Consider the following 25,040-nt stretch of genomic DNA (forward strand, 5'->3'; position numbering starts at 1 on the left):
TTTAAATTGCCTTAAGTCAATTACCTGTTTTGGGGGACAAAATAGGGTATAAATTTTCAAAGTGTAAAAGACTCCAGAGAGGGAAGATTTTGATTATTGCTTGTGAGTCCCCGTGAAGTCTACAGCAGCAGTTGGGCTGTGACATACTGAAGACGCTTCAGCAAGCTGGCTTCAGTCAGACCTGGTCTAAAGGCACATGTGAAATAAGTTTTACCTCTCTGTGAAATTTAATGAATATTATTAAAGATTTAAAATATTACAGTACATGAATGTTACGGCAGCTTTATGAACAAGTGCCAAAACTTGGAAGCAAGCAAGGTGTCCCTCAGTGGGTGAATGGATAAACTGGTAAATCCAAATAAATGCCAAAAACAAAATGAGCTATCAAGCCATGAAAGACATGAAGAAACCTTAAATAAATGTATATTATTAAGTGAAAGAAACGAATCTGAAAAGGATACATATGGTATGAAAAAGACAAAACTATGGAGACAATAGAGATCAGTGGTTTCCAGCAGTTGGCAGTGGAGGGAGAGATGAACAGGCAAAACACAAGAGATTTTTGCAGTGAAAATTAACTGTGTGATACTGTAAGGGTGGATACATGTTATCCTGTCTTCATACATTTGTCCAAACCCATAGAATGTACAACACTAAGCATGAACCCTAATGTAAACCATGGACTTTATGTTAAGATAATTTGGCAATGTAGGTTCATCAGTTGTAAAAATGTACCACCCTGGTAGGAGATGCTCATACTGGAGAAGGCTATGCATGTGTGGGGGTAGGGGATATATGGGAAATTTCTGTATCTTACTCTCAATTTTGCTATGAACCTAAAACTGCTCTAGAAAAATAGTCAAACAAACAAACAAACAAACAAAAAACAGGCCAGGTGCGGTGGCTTACGCCGGTAACCCTAGCACTTTGGGAGTCCCAGGCGGGCAGATCACTTGAGGTCAGGAGTTCAAGACCAGACTGGCTGACATGGTGAAACCCCATCTCTACTAAAAATACAAAAATTAGATGGGTGTGGTGGTGCACACCTGTAATCCCAGCTACTCGTGAGGCTGAGGCAGGAGAATTGCTTGAACCCGGGAGGTGGAGGTTGCAGTGAGCTGAGATCGCGCCATTGCACTCCAGCCTGGGGGACAAGAGCGAAATTCCATCTCAAAAATAAATAAATAATGTTTATGCTAATTCTGATTCTCATTAAAAAACAAACAAACAAAAAAAAACAACCCACAATAATCATCTTACTATATTTTAAATCATCATCGCATTAAAGGTGCCCTGTTTACTAATTATATGTCAGCACCTACATTCATAACTACAAGCAAGTTCACATGTTTTTTTCTCTGAAGTGGTTTTCTCAAAATATCTTTAGACAAATCTGCATCTTTGATTTTCCTGGTATTGAAAGGTTACTAGCCACTCACTACTCACCTGCCTGAGATAGAGAAAAAAACTTGAATACTGTCCAGCTTCAGGAAGGTATGAAAGAAACACGGTGATGCATATTAGTAAGACAGTAGAATCTTTTCCAACTTTCTTCAACGACTGAGAATAAGCAGAAAGAACACACTTAAAATGCCAATATACATTAATGTTGCCAATGTTCTGGAACATTAGCTTCATTATTTTGATCTATTAAGATGAATAACAAAAGGCAAATCGTTAATAAAAGGTAAACCTTAAATGTATCACCATCTCTCTCAGGAAGTTACAAGTCTTAATTTCAGAGGCATGTATTTCAAATTGTATAACTAAAACAAAACAAAACAAAACACTCATCTTTGCTAACAAACTGATTCAAATCCCTGAACAGATCCTAAACTTCCTATAAACAGACTCTGGAAATATATTCCTACAGAGCCTTTTAAGAAAATCACTTCTCTCGATTCATAATGTAACTTCTTTAAAGCCATATTCAGTATAGAAGTTTCCTTATATGTAAATTGTCTCTATTCTTCAAAGTGTTCATGTTCATTTTACCTGTAAATCTGGCAGACAAATAAGTACGCTCCAGTCTTAGGGTCAAACTGCTAAGAACTTGTTGAATGTTACAACCTTGTTGAAAAATCCTTCTTACATATATAGGATTGTTGAATAGAACCAAAGGTATGTTGTTACCAAAGAAGTGGAAAGTGCTGCAGAGCTTCTAGGTCATCAAACCAAAGCTTTTATGTAATTAATAGCAAAAGCAGCTCATGTTTATTGAGACTTTGCTACCCAACAGGCACTAGGCTAGTTAATTTACACACATTAACAGTAATCCTCACAATGGTCCAGAAAAGTAAGCCACAGTAGCTCTACTTCACAGAGGAGCTTCCATGCATGGCTTGATCACTACAAAAGAAGGTGGGAACCCTAACCTGCTGGCTCCCAAGCCCAGTATTGGCTTCCTTCTCTAAATATTTATTTTGGTGCCTGACACTGTGACAGTGATAGAACAGGCAGAGTCCCTAGGTCATACCCTCAGGGGGTATTTTAGAAAAAATAATTTCTGATTAGTTTTCTTCTTATATGAATTTTTCTAAAAGGTAAACGTGAGTAACAAAGAGCAAAAACCAAACAAACCTCTGGTTCCTTTTTTGTCTACAAATATTTTTTTTTCAAAAAAAGAACAATTTCAAACCAGGTAAGGCAGATAGAAAGTGAGAGGTAAGATACTTTTTCCAGTTGTGTGACACATCACCTTCCCATGCCAACAAAAAAAAAAGGGGGGGGGGTGGAGGATAGGAGAAGTGAGAGAGAGGGAAAGAGGGAGGGAAGGAGGAAGGGAAGAAAAGAGAAAGCGAGGGACATATTATAGAAAACAGTATTCAGGCTGGGTGTCCACCACTTTGGAAGGGCGAGGTGGGCGGATCACTAAGTCAGGAGTTCAAGACCAGCCTGACCAATATGGTGAAACCCTGTCTCTACTAAAAATAGAAAAATTAGCTGGGCGTGGTGGTGCATGCCTGTAGTCCCAGCTACTTGGGAGGCTGAGGCAGAAGAATCACTTGAACCCGAGAGGCTGAGGCTGCAGTGAGCCAAGCTCACGCCACTGCACTCCAGTCTAGGTGACAGAGAGAGACTCTGTCTCAAAAAAAACCAAAAAACAACAAAAAAACCACAATATTCAATCTGTAACATACAAATTCAATGTCTTTGGTCAAAATTAAAATAACTCATTCAAACTAAAGGCATTTATCCTTTTTGAGTGAAAATGACCACTTTCACTTAATTTTGTTTAAAAAGGATGAAAATGGCCATGCAAAAAGAAATTTTCTTCCCAAACTTTCAAGAATTAGCTAGACATTTTCTCTCTTTCCTAATGACATGCTTAAGTACCAATTCTATATATTTCTTAATACAAACACTAAATCCCTTACTTGTAATTAATTTTTTTTTCTATTTTTACTAGATAAAGAAATGAGTCAACAACTGCTAGGACCCTTGGGGCTATATATATATATATATATATATATATATATATATATATATATATATAATTTGCTTGGCTTAAAAAGACATTTAGGAAAGTAAATATTTCAATATTTTTATTTACCGCAAAAGGATCTGCTTGTTTCCAAGAAATCTGAGCTCCCCAGGAAACTGGTCTCATTTTCTCAGGCAGAGATTCTGGAACAGCCACTAAGATGAAGCAGATGTCCAGAAGAGCCACCACTGTGGCCACCAGCACAACGAGGCTGTCTCCATAACTGGCAGAAAGATATGCTCCAATGGCTGGGCTGCTGACAAGACTAGCCGCAAAGGTGGCTGAGACCTGTGGGAAAGTACACTCTCATCCAGGGTCCCACAGGTGAACGCCCGTGGGGAAAGCATATCCTTACCCAGATCCCGCCTACTGCAGGTGCACACCTTCAGGAAAGCACATTCAACCAGGATCCCACAGGTGCATACCTGCAGCCATGCTTTCCTGGCTTTAAGTAAGACAAAAGAAATGTGCTGCATATAAATTTTAAGAATGAAAGAGAATTTTCATTTAAGAATGTGTTCTTAAATGATTTTCTTTTAAGAATGTGTTCACAAACTATTAACTAACTGAAGATACCCTGCAGAGCTACAAGAGTAAAAAATGATTATCTTATTAAAAATAAAAACTGTAAAAACCTTCCCCACAAATAAAACATCAGCTCTTTGGTCTTAACTGGGGGCTGGGGATGTAAGAAAGTATGAAAAAAATTCCTGCAGGACTGATAAAATCCACAAATTAGTCAGGGACTGTGCTTGATTTCATCTTCTAAAAATACTGCACTGTTTAAACATTTTATCATTTGGTGGTCATTTCATTAGCATTGAGAAGGGAAGAAAACCCCCCGTTATTCTTAGTGAAAAAACTCTAACAACAAAAAAGAATTTGTTGAGATGGAAGTTAAAGCTTTTTGACTAGGCAGATGTAGATTTCTGTCTCTCTTGCCACCACCTGACCCTGTCCAGATAAAGACCACAGAGTCAGCTGAGGACACCCACAACCTGAAGCCACAGTGAGCCCCTGCACATTGCACTCGTATAAGCATGTGAAATGTCCACTTTATTTTAGAACACAGCCTGAATGTTCAGATGCTTACTGGGCAAACTCCAAATTGTAATTCCACACTAAATGTCAAAAGCATATCTTTAAGTTAGCTTTTTAAACTTCTAATGGATTTTATTAGAAATCAGAAGAATTCTGGCAAGCCAATGACATTCTTTCTTTATCCATCATCTCCCAACTGAATATAAAAACACAATATATCTGAAATTAGTATTATACTAAAAGTACTACAGAAGCTAAAAATCAAACATTTTTGGAGGGATAAAAGAATGTGGAGAATTCCAACTTGGGGAACAGAAATCATTCAATATTTACTATGTACCAGATGAAGAAGACAAAGCTCTTGTTCTCAGGTCTTCCTGCTTCAACAATCCTATATATGTAAGAACATCAGGGCAACCAAATAACTGCATTATAAACTGCAACAACATGCAAACAGTTATGGGAACACTCCTACACTCTTCTCAGGTGTTAAGGAGGCACTGCTGAAGCATCCTTGGGCGCTATGGGAGCACTGCTGCAGCATCTTTCAGGTATGAAAGAGTTTATGGCCTCATGAAATTCTATGCAAAATGTGTCTATCTTAAAGCCTAAAGCAGCCTACTTGCTTAGTTTGTGTTTTTATCTAAACTCCTCTTTCACTTAACATTCAATACAACTCTGATGAATATATCTAAAGAATGACTTCACCACAACAAACTCTTAGTGTTAACTCACTTATTAATATGACTAATCATTGCTGCAGTCCTGAAATAATTACCATTTTCTTAGTTTACTGAAGACGTTTCAGTAAGGAAGGTGCACATATTTTATATTGTTCTTTAATGGATTTCGAAATGCTCCTTAGAACTTGACTGACACATCCGGTAATTAATTGGCAACAAATTCTCCTATATCTGGAAGATAAGTAGACTGCAATCCAGGCAGCCTTGCATGCCGAGTTGCTTAGTTGGCTGGGAGCACACTTCAACTGAGTGTTGTCTCAGTCTGGATATGCACGTTCACTGATTTCTCTCAATGCCCCTATGAGCAGACATGAATCCTAACTGCCATTATACAACGAGGAGCTGAGCTGGAGAGGATAATTAAGTCACAGGCACTACTGGTTAGAACTCTCTCTGAAATCTTTCCTGAAACTACTACTCCTCAGCACAACAGCTATGGGAATGGTTTTCCAGCTGAAAGTGAGGAACAAAAATCCAATAAAATTGCAGAAAAATGAATATCTCAACAGGTAGTTCCCATGCTGTAGAAGAAAGCCATCCCTCACTACTCTGTTGGCCAAGCCTTATGGGCACACCTTGAACATGAACAACCTCCCTTCTTTTTTTGTTTTTGGGGGGGCTGTCTGTTAATTTTTGGGGTTTCGGGGGAAATTTTGTTTTTCTTTTTGGTGTTCATGAGTGAGCCCCAAATCCTGCCTTCTTTGAAGACTTCCAATCAGCTTCTATCTCTGTCCTGCAACACGGCTCTAGAGATGCCCCTGTTTTAGGGCATGGCATGAAGGGGACATTCAGGAGTGGAGAGAAGAAGCAAACAGAGAGAGAAGGCAGAAGAGTCACAAGTGGGGATGAAAGAGTAGGTTTCAAACTACTGATGTCTGAAGTCAACAAAGTAAAAATTGTTGTGTTTTGTGGCACAGTAACTCATTTATATGCCCATCATTGATTCAGGAAGTTATTCATTCAGTCAGCAATGAATGAGAACTTAATCTACTCCATGAAGTAGATTTAAAAGAAAAAGACTCAGGAAAAGGAGATTAAATAACCTGAGTTTCTGGCATTCAATCTCCCTACTATTCAATCTCCCACGTAATTCCCCACAACTTAGTGAGATCATCTTTCTTCTTCCATCTTCTTATTCTGAATATTTTCAAACACAGAGCAAGATGGGAGAATACAAAGCATACTTCATGTCTCACAGGTTCAGGTATATGCCCATACATGTGCATCCATATCCACATCAACATGCTATGCTATCTTCCCTGCTGAACCATCCGAAAGTAACCTGCAGAGTCCTGACACTGATGTAAAATGCTTGGGCCATCTTCTAACAAGTCTTTCTTCTGCATAACCATAACACCATTAGCATGCCTGAGAAAATTAGAAACACTGGTGTGAAATTATCAGAAAAAAGGTCGTCTATAACTTTTGTTATTGAGCAACTATTTGATGAATGAGTGAATGTAGTCCTTTTCTACCTATCATGTTCCAAATGTACGTCCAAAACGCACAACCACCAATAGAGTCAATAGAGTAACAATGGATTAACATTGCTGAGGTTCAGCACGTCTCCAATTCAAATTAGGTGCACAAAGACTTGTGTACCTTGACTGCTTAACGTTTAACGTTCCTCAGGGGATCTGATAACAACAAACAAATTAGACTAATTTTTTTTTTTTTAAATTCAAATGTTCAACTGTAATCCCCAATGTTGAAGGTGGAGCCTTGTACAGGGTGACTGGATCATGGGGGCAGTTTCTCATGGATGGTTTAGCCCCACCTCTCTTGGTTGTAATAGTGAGTTCTTGTGAGATCTGGTCCGTTTAAGTGTATAGCACCTCCCCCTTCGCCCTCTCTTCCTCCTACTCTGATCATGTGAAGATGCCTGCTCCAGCTCTGCCTTCCATCATGAGTAAAAGCTCCCTGAGGCCTCTCCAGAAGCCGATGGCTCTATGCTTCCTGTATAGCCTGCAGAACCGTGAGACAATTCAACCTCTTTTCTTTATAAATTACCCAGTCTCAGATTATAGCAGTGCAAGAAAGGACTAATACACTCACTTTCCAGTGAATTTCTAATACATTCTTAATTACTACTCTGGGGAAAAAAAATATAGTCTATTATCTTACCCATCCATAAGCTGTACTTCGCTCGTGCTCCTGAGTGACATCAGCTACATAGGCAAATATAACAGAGAACGTGACCGAGAAGACTCCAGACACAGAAATCATTGCAAAATACCACCTATAAAAAGATTATTTTAATGACCCAAGAGAAAGGGAGTGTATGTACACTTTTATTACCTGAGCCAAAGACATCATGTAAAGATTACACACCAAGAAATAAGAATACTTGTATATATATTTATACTTAAATATACCCAAAAAAATTTAAGATAGGAAGAAGTAGAAACATACTAATTTCAACATTGTTCAAAGGGGGTCAGTACATGCAGCCTAAAAAAAAAAAAAAAAGAATCAGAAGAAAAAACAAGTAAGGGGATTAGGTAAAAGTTATATTTTTAAAAGTAGCCAACAGGAAAAAAAAAAACTTCTCAAATATCCTAGCTTTAAGTAAGAAAAAGACATACAACAAATGATTTGAAGAGATCTATATAAAAGCAGAGATCATAACAAAAAATATTAGTGTAATTAAGACCAAAAATTTCTATCATATGATAGATGCTTTTAAAAAACCTAGTTAAAAATTAACAAAGAAAATCTTATAGATCAAAAAGTGGGGTTTACTCCAGAATATATAAAAATTTTAACATTTACAAATCCATTAATATATTCATTTTAATAGCTCTAAAGAGAAGATCTAGCATATAATCTTAATGCTTTTTTAAAAATCTGTGGATACAACAGGAATATTTTTTAGTTTACAAACTAGCCTAACACCTAATGACAAAACATTACAATACACCCTTTATATACAAGAAGAAGATAAGTCCCAAATCATCCCTTAGATTTACTAATATTCATTAGTCAAAGCATAGCCGAAAAGGATAAAATTTATAGAAACAAAATTTAAGAAATGTACAAGATCCAAAGAAAAAATCTTAAAAAAAGGACATAAAAAAGTCCCAACTCATTGGAAAAGCATGCCATCTTCTTAGACATAATGACTCAATACCAAAAAAATGCATCAACTGGTAGAAAATAAAATGACTATGAGTACCCAATAAATTTAGAATGTGATGTTAACATAAAATTCCTATCAAATAATGAAATGAAAATATTTTAACATGAGCCAAAAAAGAAAATTAATAGTATTAAAAACCAAAATGAAACTTCCATACTTTCTTATGTAAGTATTTTCTTCACATAAGAAAGAACATTTCTGCAATAGGAATACACACCAAAATACAACTGTTATCCAGAAACAACTAAGTTACTGCTCACAGGCAAATTCCAACCCACCTTTGGTAACTAAATGGGCTTTGGTCACATGCTAAATACTCTCCCGATTTATACAGAAGGAAAAAAAAAATGAGTCAGGCCAGATGCCTGTAATCCCAACTTTGGGAGGCTGAGGCAGGTGGATCACCTGAAGTCAGGAGTTGAAAGTAAGCCTGACCAATATGGTGAAACCCCATCTTTACTAGAAATACAAAAATTAGCCAGGCATGGTGATGGGCACCTGTAGTCCCAGCTACTCAGGAGACTGAGGCAGAAGAATTGCTTGAAACTGGGAGGCAAAAGTTGCAATGAGCCACTGAGATGGTGCCACCACACTCCAGACTGGTCAACAGAGCATAAATTGGTAAAAAAAAAAAAAAAAAAAAAAAAGGAAAAAAAATGAACTCAAATTCAAAATCATGATTTAAAACAGGCTATCAGCCTTACTATATTTTAAAGTGACCTCCACCTATTATGATATAAACTATGTTCATGTCAGTGCCCCATAGCAATTGGCTGGCAAAAGTAATATATTTAAAAAGTCAACTAAGAGCCACAGTGATGAAGACAGGGGACTGTTAGCCCACTCTCAGGGTTAAGCTCCCATACCTGACATCATGGCAACATCAGCTGCCTGAAGAGGCATCTTTTATTTCTATTTCTTCACCTGAGTAACTTATCTCAGACATTGTCTTCCCCTCCCCATTTATAAAATGGATATAATGACAAATGTCCAAACTGGCTTTCAATGTTACAAGAGAGATCAAAGGAAAACACAATTACAACTGTTTTTGTAATAGTTAAGAAGTGCTGTGCAAATATAATTTACATGTGACTCAAAACAGGCAATCAGGATACTGAAGGGCCAAGTCACTCACCATGGGCTGATCCTCATCAGTGGGATTGGGAAGCAGGTAAAGAATACAGTGCCGAGGAGAAAGGGCTTCCTCCCCCACACATCAGACAGGGCACCTATGAGTGGGGCACTCAAAAAAGAGAGCAGGCCCTGGAGGAGAAACAGAAGCAAAGGTTAGTTTTATAATTTGATCCCTCATATTTTCTAAATGCATTAGCTCTAATTCACTGTACTGGCCCCAAAACAGAATAATGATTTGAAACATTAAATACAAGCTATTTAAAAAATTAAAATTTGGCCTGGCATGGTGGCTTACACCTGTAATCCTAGCACACTGGAAGGCCGAGGTGGGGGGATCACCTGAGGTCAGGAGTTCAAGACCAGTCTGGCCAACATGGTGAAACCCTGTCTCTACTAAAAATACAAAATTACAAAAATTTAGCTAGGTGTGGTGGCAGGTGTGTCTGTAATTCCAGCTACTTAGGAGGCTGAGGCAGAAGAATTACTTGAACCTGGGAGGCAGAGGTTGCAGTGAGCCAAGATTGTGCTATTGCACTCTAGGCTGGGCAACAAGAAGAAAGCTCCATCTAACTAAAATAAAATAAAATATAATATAAAATTCTAACCAAAAATGTAAATGTTCTATCAGAAAGGGAAGGAAGAAGTAAAAAAGCTTATTTTCCAGAAGAAATTAGAAAAGAGAGATAACTATATATATATATTCTTTACTTTTGTGTGTATATATATATATATATCCACATTTGGACCTTAAGATGAACACACACCAAGTATATGAGAAGCAGCTAGAAATTTAAGTCACTTTAATAAATACATGGCATATCAATTCTGCACAAAACTCTGCATTAACTGGTGCCATGACATTCAAATCAATGTACACCATATACTATCCCCAGGGCCTGATAGGGATAAAGAAAGTAAGTGCACATATGCTAATGCTCAAAAGAAAAGTAGATTCTTTGTCAAAGTAAAGTTCTCTCTGCTTGATGAGTTCAGGAAGAAGATAATCCAACTTGAACTAGAGTTGAAACTAAGGGGAAGAGAATCGGACATAGATTACACCATGCAGAAGCAGAGGAAGCCAAGGAACTCACATATACTGCTTGCCCACTAATTTGCCAGTCACTCTGTTGGCTGGCCACCTTCATTTCAATGGTAGAGATAAGCAGCAGGGTGGAGACAGCAGGTGGACAACAGCAGAAAAATGTTGGTGAATAATGAAATAGGTGATGAGTACACAGGTATTCATTATATTATTCTTTACTTTTGTGATCTGAATTTTCATAATATGTTTAAAAAATTGCTCAGCACATCACATAAGTAGGACACTCCAAAACCTGGCTCCTGACACATATCCTATGCTGTGGGTGCATGCAATACTACTGGACATACAATGTTCCTGTGTGCCAATGGGCCTTTGCATGCATGTCCATCCCATACTTGGAGCCTGGAAACTGCTAGTGATTCTTCCCAACCTTGGGAGAGAAGCACCTCCTCCTCTATCTAGTCTTTTAACTCTTCTGTTATGATTTCAGCACTCCATTACAAATCACTTGTTATTTGTCTGTCTTCTCTACTGGATTCAGAATTGAGATTAAGGACAGAAAGATGAGGTTTCTTATCTCTGTACCCTTGGTGCCTATCACAAGGCCTGGTAAACACTGGTTTTCAAATACATTTGGTGAACTGAATAGAACTTTTCAGAGAAAATCAACGTACAGAAGTCTCCAAGTTCACATACCTGGAAAGGAAAAGGAAGAGATTCCAATCCCCTATCAGCCACCAACTGATTAACCCAGGAGAGCAGACACAGGTAAAGTGATACAGGGAGGGACTCAAAGTGAAGTGGCTTTGTTGTCTGGGGAGATGGTGCACCCAGAAGATTAAGGACATGGACACACATGGGTGGGTGAAGGAGGAGAAAGTTTAATAGGAAAATAAAAGAGAGCCAGAGCTTCCTCGTGCAGAGAAAGCGAGGCGCCCAAACGGGTTTGATTTGGGGCGTGATGTGGTCAATTTTATAGAGGGGCTTGAGGAGGCAGTGTTTGATTTACATAGGGCCCAGGGGATTGGTTTGACCAGATGTGCATTTACACAGCCTAAGAAAAGACTGGCCCTCCCATCCTAACCTTTTATTATACAAATGTGGCCTCCAACTGGTGGGGCCATGACACCTGCACACTGGCAACAAGGAAGGGAGTGGAAAATAGCCATGTTGGATGTACCTGGCTTCCAGGTACAGCTGCCAGCATTTACCTAAGCAAGCTTCCTGTTTGCTTATTTATGCTTGTAGCTTGATTTTTCAGGTTGCTTTTTAGTAGAAAAGAAATAATTTGGGGCTGATTTTTATGAAAGGAAAATTCCACTGAGAAATCTTTTACCCTCGCTAACTCCCTAAATAATTTCTTTTTAACTCCTATATCAAAAGGAGGGCAGGGCAAGCTGAAGTGAAAAGATTTATGACTCCTCTGACATTAAAAATGTATCTACGACTCATGAAGCAAATCTTGTAAATACTGAGTAGACTTCATTTTGTCTGCTCTCGTATCAAGAGAGAAAAAGATGGAGGATTAAATGATTTTCCTTTAAGAACTAAAAAACTGCAGAAGCAGGGCTCAAATTTAGGACATGTGACAATCAGCTTCATACATACTTTAGAAAAGAGAACTTTTCATGTTGCTTCGAAATTAAGGCCAGGTATGGTGGATCACACCTGTAATGCCAGCACTTTGGGAAGCAAAGGTGGGCAAATCACTTGATGTCAGGAGTTCGAGACCAGCCTGTACAACATGGTGAAACCCTGTCTCTACCAAAAAATGCAAAAATTAGCCAGGCATGGTGGTGAGCGCTTATAGTCCCAGGTACCCAGGAGGCTGAGGCACAAGAAACGCTTGAAACCCAGAGGAGGAGATTACAGTGAGTTGAGATGTGTCACTGCACTCCAGCCCGGGCAACAGAATGAGACCCTGTCTCATAAAATAAAACAAAACAAAACAAAATAAGAAAAACCTGAGTACCTAGGAGGGATAAAATTAGTGAAGAAAATAATGTAACGAAATTAAAGCAGTCAAGGCAGTAGAAATGACAACCACTACCAAAACAGCAATAAAAATACTTTTAAGCATAAAGAACCCAGGAAAAGTTTTTGGACAGTTCTGATTTCAGATTTCATACAGTGCTTAAAATATGGAATGTACTCCCTTTTTAAATCAAGGATATGAAAAGGCCAAGTATTAAAGTTACATTTTAAATAATGCAGTTTTACAGAAAAAATATATTATCTTCTAGATTATGAATTTAAATTGTATTTCAATCCATTCTTTAAATAATATTTTAATCAAATTCTTACTGACAACCACAGGTATTAAAAATGTCTTCTGGGAGAAGCTACTGTTTTACTAAGATGCTAAGATACAATAAAATACTTGCTTCTTTGGAAAAACGTATGTTTCCTAAAAATCAAACATTTTTTTCTATCCAGTTGTTAAATATAGTAAGTTCCAAATTTCTCTTCAAAGAATCAGTATGCCAGTATGTTCAGTTTCTGTGTTCTTTGTTGTGCATTTTAAAGTTTAACTTTCTCATTCCCTTCCTCTCCTTGCCTCCAGTTTCAGCAGACCTTAACGCCAGCTCTAATCAGCAGTTCATATATGTACCCCTGGTCACCTGCTCTGTCCTGAGCCACCTCTGGTAACCTGCTCTGACCTCAATCACCTTTAGTCACTAGTTCTGTAACCATCTTTCCTGCAGAAACTGCTTACCCTGCTACTCTGGCTCGTACCCCTGCTCTCTTTAAAACAGTCAATCAGAATTAGCCTAGACTGTGTGGTCCAATCCTAGCCAATAAGGGAATGACACAACAATAGGGGTGACCTGTGACAAGGATAAAAACTCCTTCCCCTCCCCTGTTCAGGTGTGATCTCACCATTGCACCATCCACGAGATGTACCCTTCTATAGAAGTAAAGACTGCCTTGCTGAGAAAATTTATGTTTGAGTGCTATTTCTTTTGCAGCACTGAAAATTTGCTTCTAACAATTTGGTGGCTCATATGAAAACCCCATTCTCCTCCAGGGAACGGATCTCCAGTCACCTCTCATGGGGAGATGTGTCCCACTGCCTCGTGGTGGTCTCAGGGTGAGAGACTGGTGACCCACCCAGTGTGACGAATAAACCCAGACTCTGAGCAATGTGGAAAGAAACCAGCCGGCGACCTGGGGGAAAGGATCCTTGCATACCGTAGCAACTAGGTAACTGTGCACAGACCAAGGTAAGAAATGTCATAAAGGTGACAAAGTATTTCCTTGGTGGTCAGGATATTCTGGAGGTTGAATGTGCACGTGAATGATCACAAGCACTCCTGCTTGTGGTGCTGCCTGGGTGAATGGTACTAAGCACTACTGCTGCACAGAGTGAGTGGGTCCTATCTGCGGTTCTTTGGCCACTTCATACAGCTTAGGGTGGATCCTGCCATGGGGTTTATACCAGCATGCTGATGCCAAGAGGGACCTGGATCTCCTGCAGGGGAATGGCCAGAGTGGATGAAGCACAAGAAAGGTGCAAGGAGTCTCCAGCAGGTGGAGGCTAAAGGATAGGTGAGACATTTCTAATATGAGAAATTGAGTCATAGCCCTAGCAAACCTCTAGGGAAGGAAAGGCAAGACATTTCTGATTCGAGAAACTGAGTCTTATAGCCCTAGCAAGCCTCTAGAGAAGGGCAGGCAGGACATTTCTGATACGAGAGACTAAGCCTAACCAGGACCCAATATGGAAAATACTCCAAGCAAGATGGATAAAGATGGTAACAAAGATATTCCCCTTGATAACCCTCTATGTCTCAGGTTAAAAAACTGGAAGAATAATGAAAGGACCAAACATAAGAAAAAACAACAAATGATACAATATTCCTGTTTTATTTGTACTCATGGACCCATCCTCAAACCCTCAAACTTCTGGCCAAAGTTTTGTTCGAATGAAGATATGTTGTGTTGGCTTCTAATTCAAAATGTTAACGATAAAAGTCCAGTTTCTCAAGAAGAACTGGACTATGCTCTATGCTGGAGGCAGGGACCTATCCTCCTTCTTCCCTTAAAAACAATCAGGGATTGTTGTTTTTAATCCCTAGGTGGGATTAGAAACACCTCAAAATGAAAAGGCAGAGAAGCCAGTTCCCAGGCCTGAAGACTCTAGCACATGGGATTCCCTAGACCATCTCCCCCCGCTCAGTGTCCCCAATCCTTCTCCCCAGGTAGCACTGCTGCCTCAGCTCCCGTTCCAGATCCTTTGCCAGCCCATGTTATTCCTCCTCCTTACAATCCTGACATTTGAGAATTATGATCCCAGGAGTCTGCCCCCTACCAGTCTAGGGATACCTGCCCAAGGGGAGTCCAATGTGAAATACAGCAATGTAAAAAGGATATCCAAAACGTCCCTTTTCCCTCTACAGCTAAAGAGTCAGCCCCTGCTCTTTTCCGATTAAGAGAGGTACCACAAGGAGGGGGAGCCACTGGCTTCGTGAATGCTCCCTTAACCAGTTGAGAAGTCCGGAATTTAAAGAAGGAGCTTAAGCCACTACTAGATAGAGATGACCCTTTCGGAGTGGCAGACAAATTGATTGACTCTTAGGACCTTAGTTATACACTTAGGTCAATTTAATGTCTATCTTGGGCATCCTCTTTTCAGGGGAAGAAAGGAGTATGATTCATAGGGCTGCTATGGTAGTTTGGGAATATGGGCACCCTCCCAGTCAAAACGTTCCTACTGTGGACCAAAAATTTCCTGCCCGAGATCCCCGGTAGGACAATAACAACCCAGCTCGCCGGGAAAACGTGCAGGACCTGAGGGAAATGATAGTAAAAGAAATTCAGGGATTAGTACCCTGAACCCAAAATATCTCTAAGGCATTTGATATAACAGGAAAAGATGAAGGACCCATGAGATTTCTAGACAGGCTGAAGGAGCAAATGAGGCAATATATAGGCCTCAATTTAGAAGACCCCCTTGGGCAAGGAATGTTAAAACTCCAATTTGTCACTAAACATTGGCCAGATAGTTCAAAGAAATTATAAAAAAAAAATAGAGAATTGGGAAGACTGTCCCCTAAGTGAACTTCTCAGAGAAGCTCAGAAGTTATATGAGGAGGGACAAAGAAAAACAGAAACAAAAGACAGAACTTATGTTATCTGCCTTCCACAGATGGCTCCATACCCATGTACTTCTAAGCAGAGCTTCCAGGGGGTCAGAGACTATAAAGGGTCCAAACCCTCCCTTAGAGGACATAAGCCTCCGTCTAGAGGACCAAGACCCTCATTTACCAGGCACTCCAAAGGGTATGGGGGAGCATATTTAAATAATCTCAGAACTAAGAGGGAGAAAGGGCAAGATAGGTGCTATAAATGTGGAAGAACAGGTCCCTTCAAGAGAAAATGTCCCAAATTAAAAAAGGAGAAAAAAGCTCTTCCACTAATGACTTTCGAGGAAGAATGGGGAGTGGGAGGTCAGGAGCTCTGTCTCTTTAATCCTGAGTCTCACCAGGAACCCTTGATAAATTTTGAGGTGGGACCTAAACATGAGCTTATTACCTTTTCAATCAACTCCAGAGCGGCCCATTCCTCTGTTTGCTTACCCCACCCCCAATTCTGCCTGTTCTTCAGAAGAGCTTTTCTTCTCTAGGGAAAAAGAAGAAAGGTTTAAAGCAAAAAATTTAGAGAACACGGAAGTTAGATACCAGGATTGATCAGCTCATATTCAATTTTTGTTAATCCCTGAAGCAGGGACTAACTCATTAGGAGGGATTTAATGTTAAAGTTAGGCATAGGCCTACAAGTCTGCCTAAGAGGATTCCTCATCTCATTAAACCTACTCACCACTGCAGACAGAAAATACATTAATCCTGATGTCTGGCCCAAAGAGGGAAACCAAGGGAAACTCAGAGTCCCTCCAATTCAAATTAAGCTAAAAACCCCTGGAGTAGTACGGAGGAAGCAATACTCCATTCCCCTAGAGAGCAGGATAGGGTTGAAACCTATAATTGAAGGCCTTATGGAAGATGGGCTTCTCAAGCCCTGTGTGTCCCCTTGTAAAACCCCAATACTGCAAGTCAAGAAATCAGATAGGTCATACCGGCTGGTACAGGACCTTTAGAGTTATCAACCAAATAGTCCAGACTACCCACCCCATTGTCCCCAGTCCTTACACTATTCTCAGTAAGATTCCATATAACCATCAATGGTTTATTGTAATAGATTTAAAGTATGCTTTTGGGGCATGTCCCCTGGCTGAAGACAGCTGAGATATATTTGCTTTTGAGTGGGAGGATTCCCATTCGGGGCAGAAACAGCAATATCAATGGACAGTCTTGCCCCAGGGGTTCACAGACTCCCCTAATCTTTTTGGTCAGATTTTAGAACAAGTATTAGAAAAAGTTGTCATCCCAAAACAAATATGCTTGCTTCAGTAGGTGGATGATATTCTTCTATCTGGTGAAGATATAGAGAAGGTAACTAACTGACTTCTCTACAAATATTCTTAACCATCTGCAGTTTGAGAGGCTATCAGTCTCAAAATGAAAGCTTCAGTATGTAGAACCCGAAGTTAAATATTTAGGTCACTTAATAAGTGCAGATGAGTGAAGAATAGGGCCTGAACAAGTTGAGGAAATTGTGTGCCTACCCTTGCCTCAAGCTAAACAAGAACTCAGGAAATTTTGAGAGTTAGCTGGATACTGCCACTTATGGACTGACTCATATGCACTATACAGTAAACTTTTATATCAAAAACTTCCCCAGAAGAAGCCTGACCATCTCCTGCAGACTTCTGAGGAAGCAGATCAAGTCGAGGAGCTGAAAGGCTCATAACCACCCCTGTTTTAGCCTTATCCTCCCTAGAAAAGCTATTCTACCTTTTTTTTTTTTTTTTTAAACAAACACAGTTGAAATCTTTATGCTTTCTATTACTAATTATAATACAATTAGCAACAATTTCAGGTTCACCAATCTGCAGAAACATTGTGTATCTTTAGGGATGTGCTTTTCTTCATATATATATATATATATATATATATATATATAATATTGCATTTTAGGTTTTGGGGTACATGTGAAGAACATGCAGGCAATGTGGTTTGCTGCCTTCTTCCCATGTTATCCCTCCTCAACTCCCCATCCCCCGTTGTCCCTCCCCTTGTTCCCCCCAACAGACCTCAGTGTATGATGCTCCCCTCCCTGTGTCCATGTGTTCTCATTGTTCAGAGATGCTATTAAAGGAATAGCTGAGCAATTATGGGCTACTAGCCAGACGGCTTGGGAAAACAGAATAGGCTTAGACATGATATCAGCAGAAAGAGGAGGAGTAGTGTCATGATTAATACTCTACATTGTACCTTCATCCCAAACAATACCGCCCCTGATGGAAGTATAACAAAGGCACTGCAAGGTCTAACCGCTCTTTCCAATGAGTTAGCCAGTAATTCGGGGTAAATGACCCCTTCACGGGGTGGCTAGAAAAATGGTTTGGTAAATGGAAAGGAATCACAGCCTCAATTCTTACTTCTCTTGCAGACATAGTGGGTGAACTCATTCTTGTCAGGTGTTGTGTCATATCATGCATCAATGGGCTGGTGCAAAGACTCATAGAAGCAGCACTTACTAAAACCTCCCTTAACTCTCTTCCACCTTATTCAGGGAAGCTTCTTCTTTTAGACAATCAAGCAGAACAACTAAGCCAAGACATGTCAAGAAAGTTTGAAGAAAAAGAACTGTAAAAATTCAAGAGGAGGGAATTGTTGAATACCCTGAGTTTCAAATTTCTCTTCAAACAATCAGTATGCCAGTATGTTCGGTTTCTGTGTTCTTTGTTCTCCATTTTAAAGTTTAACTTCCTCGTTCCCTTCCTCTCCTTGCCTCTAGTTTCAGTAAACAACCTTCTCACCAGCTCTAATCAGTAGTTCATATCTGTATCCCTGGTCACCTGCTCTGTCCTGAGTCACCTCTGGTCACCTGCTCTGGCCTGAGTCACCTTTAGTCACCTGTTCCATAACTGTCTTTCCTGCCGAAACTGCTTACCCCATCACTCTGGCTCGTACCCCTGCTCTCTTTAAAATAGCCAATTGGAATTAGCTTAGACTGTGCAGTCCAACCCTAGCCAATATGACACAGCAGTAGGGGTGACCTTGTTTAGGTGTGCTCTCACTATTGCACCATCTGCAAGACGCACCCTTCTATAAGGTAAAGATTGCCTTGCTGAGAAAATTTATGTTCGAATGCTATTTCTTTTACAGCACCAAAAATTTGCTTCTAACACAGTTATTTTTTACTACCCAAACTGGCCCTAGATCCCATAGGGCCACACTGTGAGAACTGAAGACAAAGCCAGGCATTTTATACCTTGATTGACTAGGCAAGTGTTTGGTAAGTAACTAAAGGTAAAGGGTAAAATTTATAAGTAAGAACATGTGAAAGGAAAATAAAATGAAACTCACTATTCCAGAAGGAAAAGTTAAAGTAAGAACCCGAGTCAAGCAAAAAAATCTGCCTTTCCTTTTGTTTTTAAACAAATAGCTGCAAGTCAGAAGGCCACATATCTCCCCAGGTGGCCTCTCTCACCCAGACAATGTAAATCAACTGCCTATCTTATGAAACAAAGAGAAGACTAGAAATCACCCCTCCTCCCACCCCAAGACAAATGCATATTTGACTTCTACTCTATGTTTACTTTAACTTATATAAAATGCAGATTTACTGACCACTACAGGAATGCATAACTTTCCTCTACTCCCTCCTTTCACATGCAAGATGTGGATTCCATGAGCACTGATCAATGCCTTACAAAAATGTGACCCAGTCACCTCGCTAGATATCTTCCTCCTTTTCTTTCCTCCTTCCTATCCTGCCTGCTTTTTCCCTTTAAATAAATATTAAAGCTCTCAAAATCCTCATGAAAAAAGTGTGGGCCAAAGATTCTACTGTGAGTTGTGTGTCTTTTTCCTGGGCACATCCTTAACCTTGGTGAAATAAATCTCTAAATTGTCTGAGAACTGTCTCAGACACTTTTTCTGGTTTATAAACAAACTGTTTAAAAACTAAAACCAAAAAAAAAAAAAAAAAAGAAAAAAGAAAAAAAATTAAAACCAAACTGGCATCAAAGCCCTAGTCTTTATATGAAATATAGTCAATTCTCATTACTCACAGTAGTTACGTTCAATTAAGTCACCACAAACAGTGAAGCAGCAAATATAAAATCACTGCTCCTAAAGAAACAAGAGCAGAGTGTGGACTTGTTAAACCTCAGCTGTAACATGTACAATAGGAAACAGAAATTTTCTCTCTGCTCTGAGCGTGTCTACGAGTGACTCAAAAAGCACTGAGTATTGACTGTGGGGTCAGAAATAAATTTATGAAGTAACTGAATTCACAAACATGGAATCTCGAAATAATGAGGATTGACTACACTCATATTATGCAACCAAAGCCCAAGTACTAGATAAAACATGACAAGGATGGCAAAATTAACAAATAGTTAATCAGTTATTTTGGTATACTTAGCTTCCAAAAAGGTGTTTAAGGTGGCATAATTACTTGCCTAATAATTCTATCATGACCGTATAGGTTTTAATTTGCCAAGATAGCAATTAAAGCTTATTGCTCAATTAAATATAATTATCCAATAAGCTTTTTAAAGCATTCGAAGAGTTGCAAATACAACTTACCTAAAGCAAACACATGTAAACTTTACAATTTACATAGTCATCATAAATGTTTCAAGCATATATTTTCCTTAACATATATAGGTGGCAAACTATTTGACTAAAATAGTTTTTCATTTTCCTTCAAATATTATAATTAACTTTGCAACTGAGTTTGAGGAAACAATTGCACCAATGAAGAATAAAATACAAAGTCAGGCATAACTACTTCTAAATATTTTCACTTTTCCATGAAAAAGTTAACATTTTACAAAGTTTCTTTTCTTTAATAAGCCAAGAGGAATTTGCAATATGTCAACATATGTTATCCCCAAATTAGATTTAGTTATTCTGAGTTTTCATAAAATATTTTACTAATAATGACTTTTATCCCTTTTATTACTTAACAGTGAATAAAAGAGAAAATGTCACACCAGTGGAATTGTAGTTCTTATTTATATAACTGCCAAATACAAATCTTTTCACACAAAGACAATATTGAAACAAAATATGTCTGATCCAGGACATATTAAGACCCTGCACAGTACAAACTTACCTTCCCTAAGTGCACATAAAAAGTTTGGGCCAGTGTGGTGGCTCACACCTGTAATCCCTGCACGTTGGGAGGCCAAGGCAGGTGGATCACCTGAGGTCAGGAGTTTGAGACCAGCCTGGCCAACATGATAAAACCCAGTCTCTACTGAAAATACACAAACTTAGCCAGGTGTGGTAGTGGGTGCCTGTAATCCCAGCTACTCAGGAGGCTGAGGCAGGAGAATCACTTGAACCTAGGAGGCGGAGGTTGCAGTGACCCGAGATTGTGCCACTGCACTCCAGCCTGGGCAACAAGAGCAAAACTCCATCTCAAAAAAAAAATCAGTTCAACAGGGCAAATGAAAAGTAACACATAAAGTGAATTTAATTCAATTAAGTGGTTCCTAAGTATGGGATTTGTAAAGCTATGTATCAGAGACTCCAGGGAAAGGGCAATATGGGAAGGTGGGCTGGGGTATTTTGGGGACAAGGGAAGCAAGGAGAGAAAAGCAAGGAAGATTGAAAAAAAGCAGAAATAAATAAAAGCAGAATGAAAATTAATAGGCCAGACATGGTTCACACCTGCAATCCCAGCGCGTTAGGAGGCTGAACCATGCTGACTGCTTGAGCCCAGTTTGAGACCAGCCTGGGCAATACAGTGGTAAAACCCTGTCAATATTGAAATAAAAAAAATTTTTTTTTTAAACACCTTAGCCCAACATGGCGTTGTACACTTGTAGTTGCAGGTACCTGGGAGGGTGAGGTGGGACGATTGATTGAGCCCAGGAGTTTGAGGCTGCAGTGAGCCATGATTGCACGACTACACTCCAGCTGGGGCAACAGAGTAAGACACTCATCTCAAAAAAAAAACAAAAAAAAAAAAAAAAAGAGAGAGACAGAGAGAGAGAGAGAGAGAGAGAGAGAGAGAGAGAGGTAGGAAGTCATTAACTGTAAGTTACAGGGGAAAGTTAACTGTAGAAATCTATAAAAATTAATGAAAGATATAAAGAATAAAATTAAAAATCATCCATATATCATCACACTTAAAGTGTGCGTGTATATGCTTTAAATCAAAATAAAACTGGAATTCTATCGTATATTTATATTCTATTTGTTTCACACATTACATATCTGGTGTTGTTCAAAATATTTATATTTACTATTGCAAATAAAACTAACAGTTTTTACCTGAATCTTTGAATAGCTCCATCTGATTAGAACTTTCAGGAAATAAAATGACTTTGTTAAAAGTATAGATATTTTTAAATACTGCCAGCCAGGCACAGTGGCTCAGCCCTGTATTCCCAGCACTGTGGGAGTCTGAAGTGGGTGGGTCACTTGAGGTCAGGAGTTCAAGACCAGCCTGGCCAACATGGTGAAACCCTGTCTCTACTAAAAATTCAAAAATTAGCTGGGCATTCTGGCGCACGCCTGTAATTACAGCTACTCGGGAGGCTGAGGCACAAGAATCACTTGAACCTGCTGAAGCTGGGAGGTGGAGGTTGCAGTGAGCCAGGATGGTGCCACTGCACTCCAGCCTGGGCAACAGAGCAAGACTCTGTCTCAAAAACAAACAAAAATTTATTCAGATAGTTTGTTATTTACGTATTTTTCTGTGTAACATTCATTTAAGTATTTAGCACATGAATGCACTATGCTAATACCTTTACATATACTATCTCATTTGGTCCTTACAGTCATCCTATTAAAAAGTACTTTTACCTTTTCCATTTTACAATGAAACTAAAGTTTAGCGAGGTTAAATTGTTTGACTACTGTAACATAGTAAAATGAAGAGAAATGATTTAGAGCTAAAGCACTCTGAGGCTATATTCCATATCCACATATTAATGTGCTCAGATGCATATTAAATCATAATACAGCTATGGTTTGCTGTATAAGGAGTTTCTGGTTTTTTGAGACTGAGTCTTACTCTGTCACTCAGGCTGGAGTGTGGTGGTGTGATCTGAGCTCACAGTCATCTCCACCTTCCAGGTCCAAGCAATTCTCCTGCCCCAGCCTCCTGAGTAGCTTGGATTACAGGTACCACCATGCCCAGCTACACTGTACATGGAGTTCTATCTTTTTTTTTTTTTTTTTTTTTTTTAGAAAGAATCTCGCTCTGTTGCCCAGGCTGAAGTGTACCGGCCCAATCTTCCCTCACTGCAACCTCCACCTCCCAGGTTCAAGTGATTCTCCTGCCTGTGCTTCCTGGGTAGCTAGGATTACGGGCATGCGCCATTGCTGGTCTCAAACTCTTGACCGCAGGTGATCTGCCCACCTCGGTCTCCCAAGGTGCTGGGATTACAGGCGTGAGCCACTGTGCCTGGCCACAGAGTTCTATCTTTATACTCTCACCCCTGAAAACAATAACGAATTATTAAAGAATTTAAGTCCTTACTTAAGTTCAAGCCCTTGTATAAACGGAAATACCTTTTCTTTTGTTTTCTAGAATAACTCTGTCATATCCCTTGTGAAAGCATAACATGCTGCTCATCTCTGGGGTGTAGACTTAGGTGGTTTTATTTTGCAAAAACAGACCAAAACACATTTTATCAGCTTTTTCACAAGACAAGATCTGTGAAGAACTTCACCAAGAATTTACTATAAGAATAAACTTAAATGCTATACCTTTATCAATGCTCTCTCTCATAATTTTAGTTTTTCTTTTTATCCACACTGCTTACAAAGAAGTGTTCAAACCACCTCACACCAAACTCATAATATTTCTCTTCCTCTAAATGAGTATTAAAAAGTGCTTGTTCCACCCTTTATTTAAATTGTCTGGTCAGAAGTGTCACCAGCTAAGGGGACATCTCAGGTGAGAGCAAGGGAGGAGTCTGTCTAGCACAGGTGTACAGGCCAGAGGCTACACTTGATGAGTAAGTCGGGAAGTGTCTAAATATGGTGCCCTCTGGAAGAAAGCACTCTGAGAAATCTGGGAAGCCATCAATGGAGGATCAGGTTATAAAACCTATGACTTTGAGACTGAAGATAAAAAAAAGATCTGAGTTGTTCAGAGGAAGATATTACTGAAGAAATGACTCCAGTCATTGAGAAAGATGGGAAGCCTTCTTACAGGAATCGTTGAAGATATCGGGGGTGAGCAGCAAAGTACGGAATATGTTGTAAAGATTTGGAGCTGACATTATTATTAAGGCTCTTCTTGTCAAGAGAAAAATGTTAGCAATGTATACCAAAGCTTCTCTCAAAACCAGTAACCAGAAAATCAGACATGTTTAGAAAACACGAGAGCAAAGGCAGAAGCTTAACCAATAATATTCTCAGCAGTTTTCGACTTTATTTCAGCAGTGGGACATAGATGTGCAGAAAGCTGAGAAACAAGAAGAAAAACTAATTGGTGGTATTGTGGTTAGGTTTATAATTAATCTATTATAGCCAGGTCTCAAGTAGGAATGGAGAATCTAGCCTTTTACTATGACAAATGGAACAGAGCCAGGTTCCATTAACTATTGCTGACTATGTGTTTTAGTCCTGCTGAACTGCAAACCACAGAACTATAGGCACATACAATATTCATAAAAGGCACTGGTCTTTTTGCCCAGTGGTTTGAATTCTTGCATTTCCAAGTGGCAGAAATTTGGTAAAGTACAAAAGAAGGATTATTATCAATACTTTATATGAAGGAAGCTGTGGGTAGTTTAGCTTCAGCCATAGCTGGATGGAAACGGGCAAGGAGTTGTTCATGTAGTGTTATCTGGGTATCTTACCAAATCTTAGTAAGGCGTCTCAATGTAGTAAGCAAGACAGTTTTTGCAATACTAGGCTTTCTACAAGTAAAGCAACCCCAGTGGACTAAGAAAATCTCAATAGCTCTAGCAGAAAATTCCTCTGGAGAAATATCACTAATCTAGTTTGGATCATTTGCTCATTGTCCATGCATCTAGTTTAAATCACTACACAGTCAACCCTCTGAATGTGCAGGCTCCGTATCTGCAGATTCATCCAATCATGGATGAAAAATATTTGGAAGAAAACAAAAACAATACAAAAACAACAACAACAAAAAAATGCAGTATAACTATTTACATAGTATTAGGTATTATAAGTGATCTAGATATGATTTAGAGTATAAGAAGACTGAGAATAAGTGGACTAACAGGTAGAAAGAAAACCATGGTAGGCCAATTGAACAAAGCAAGTAAAGAAAGCCTTTGAAGAAGGAAAATGGATCAGAATAATTCTGGTGAAAAAGTGAGTTTGGAATTCTACTTGTAATGAATGTAAAATAGCATGGGAAAGAAAGAAATGGGGTAGTAGCCTGTGG

At 39.1% G+C, this 25,040-nt stretch overlaps 1 protein-coding gene across 9 annotated transcripts in view; it reads right to left on the bottom strand.

Annotated features, from left to right (window-relative positions):
- MFSD14B (major facilitator superfamily domain containing 14B) overlaps positions 1–25,040 on the bottom strand; it is a 98,581-nt gene that overhangs the window by 12,047 nt on the left and 61,494 nt on the right. For 8 of the 9 annotated variants that reach the window (XM_032260511.1, XM_032260513.1, XM_032260516.1 and 5 more), the window contains 4 exons: positions 9,543–9,670; positions 7,393–7,507; positions 3,554–3,772; positions 1,447–1,560 (listed from right to left, as the gene is read on the bottom strand). In XM_032260511.1, coding sequence (XP_032116402.1) covers positions 1,447–1,560; positions 3,554–3,772; positions 7,393–7,507; positions 9,543–9,670 — 576 coding nt within the window. Of the gene's footprint in view, positions 1–1,446; positions 1,561–3,553; positions 3,773–5,876; positions 6,637–7,392; positions 7,508–9,542; positions 9,671–25,040 lie in introns of those variants that run through there. The other variant, XM_032260519.1, reaches the window with a different exon arrangement.

This window comes from Sapajus apella, unplaced genomic scaffold (assembly GCF_009761245.1).
Source record: "Sapajus apella isolate SASKATOON/1434 unplaced genomic scaffold, GSC_monkey_1.0 scaffold118, whole genome shotgun sequence".
Classification (NCBI taxonomy): Eukaryota; Metazoa; Chordata; class Mammalia; order Primates; family Cebidae; genus Sapajus; species Sapajus apella.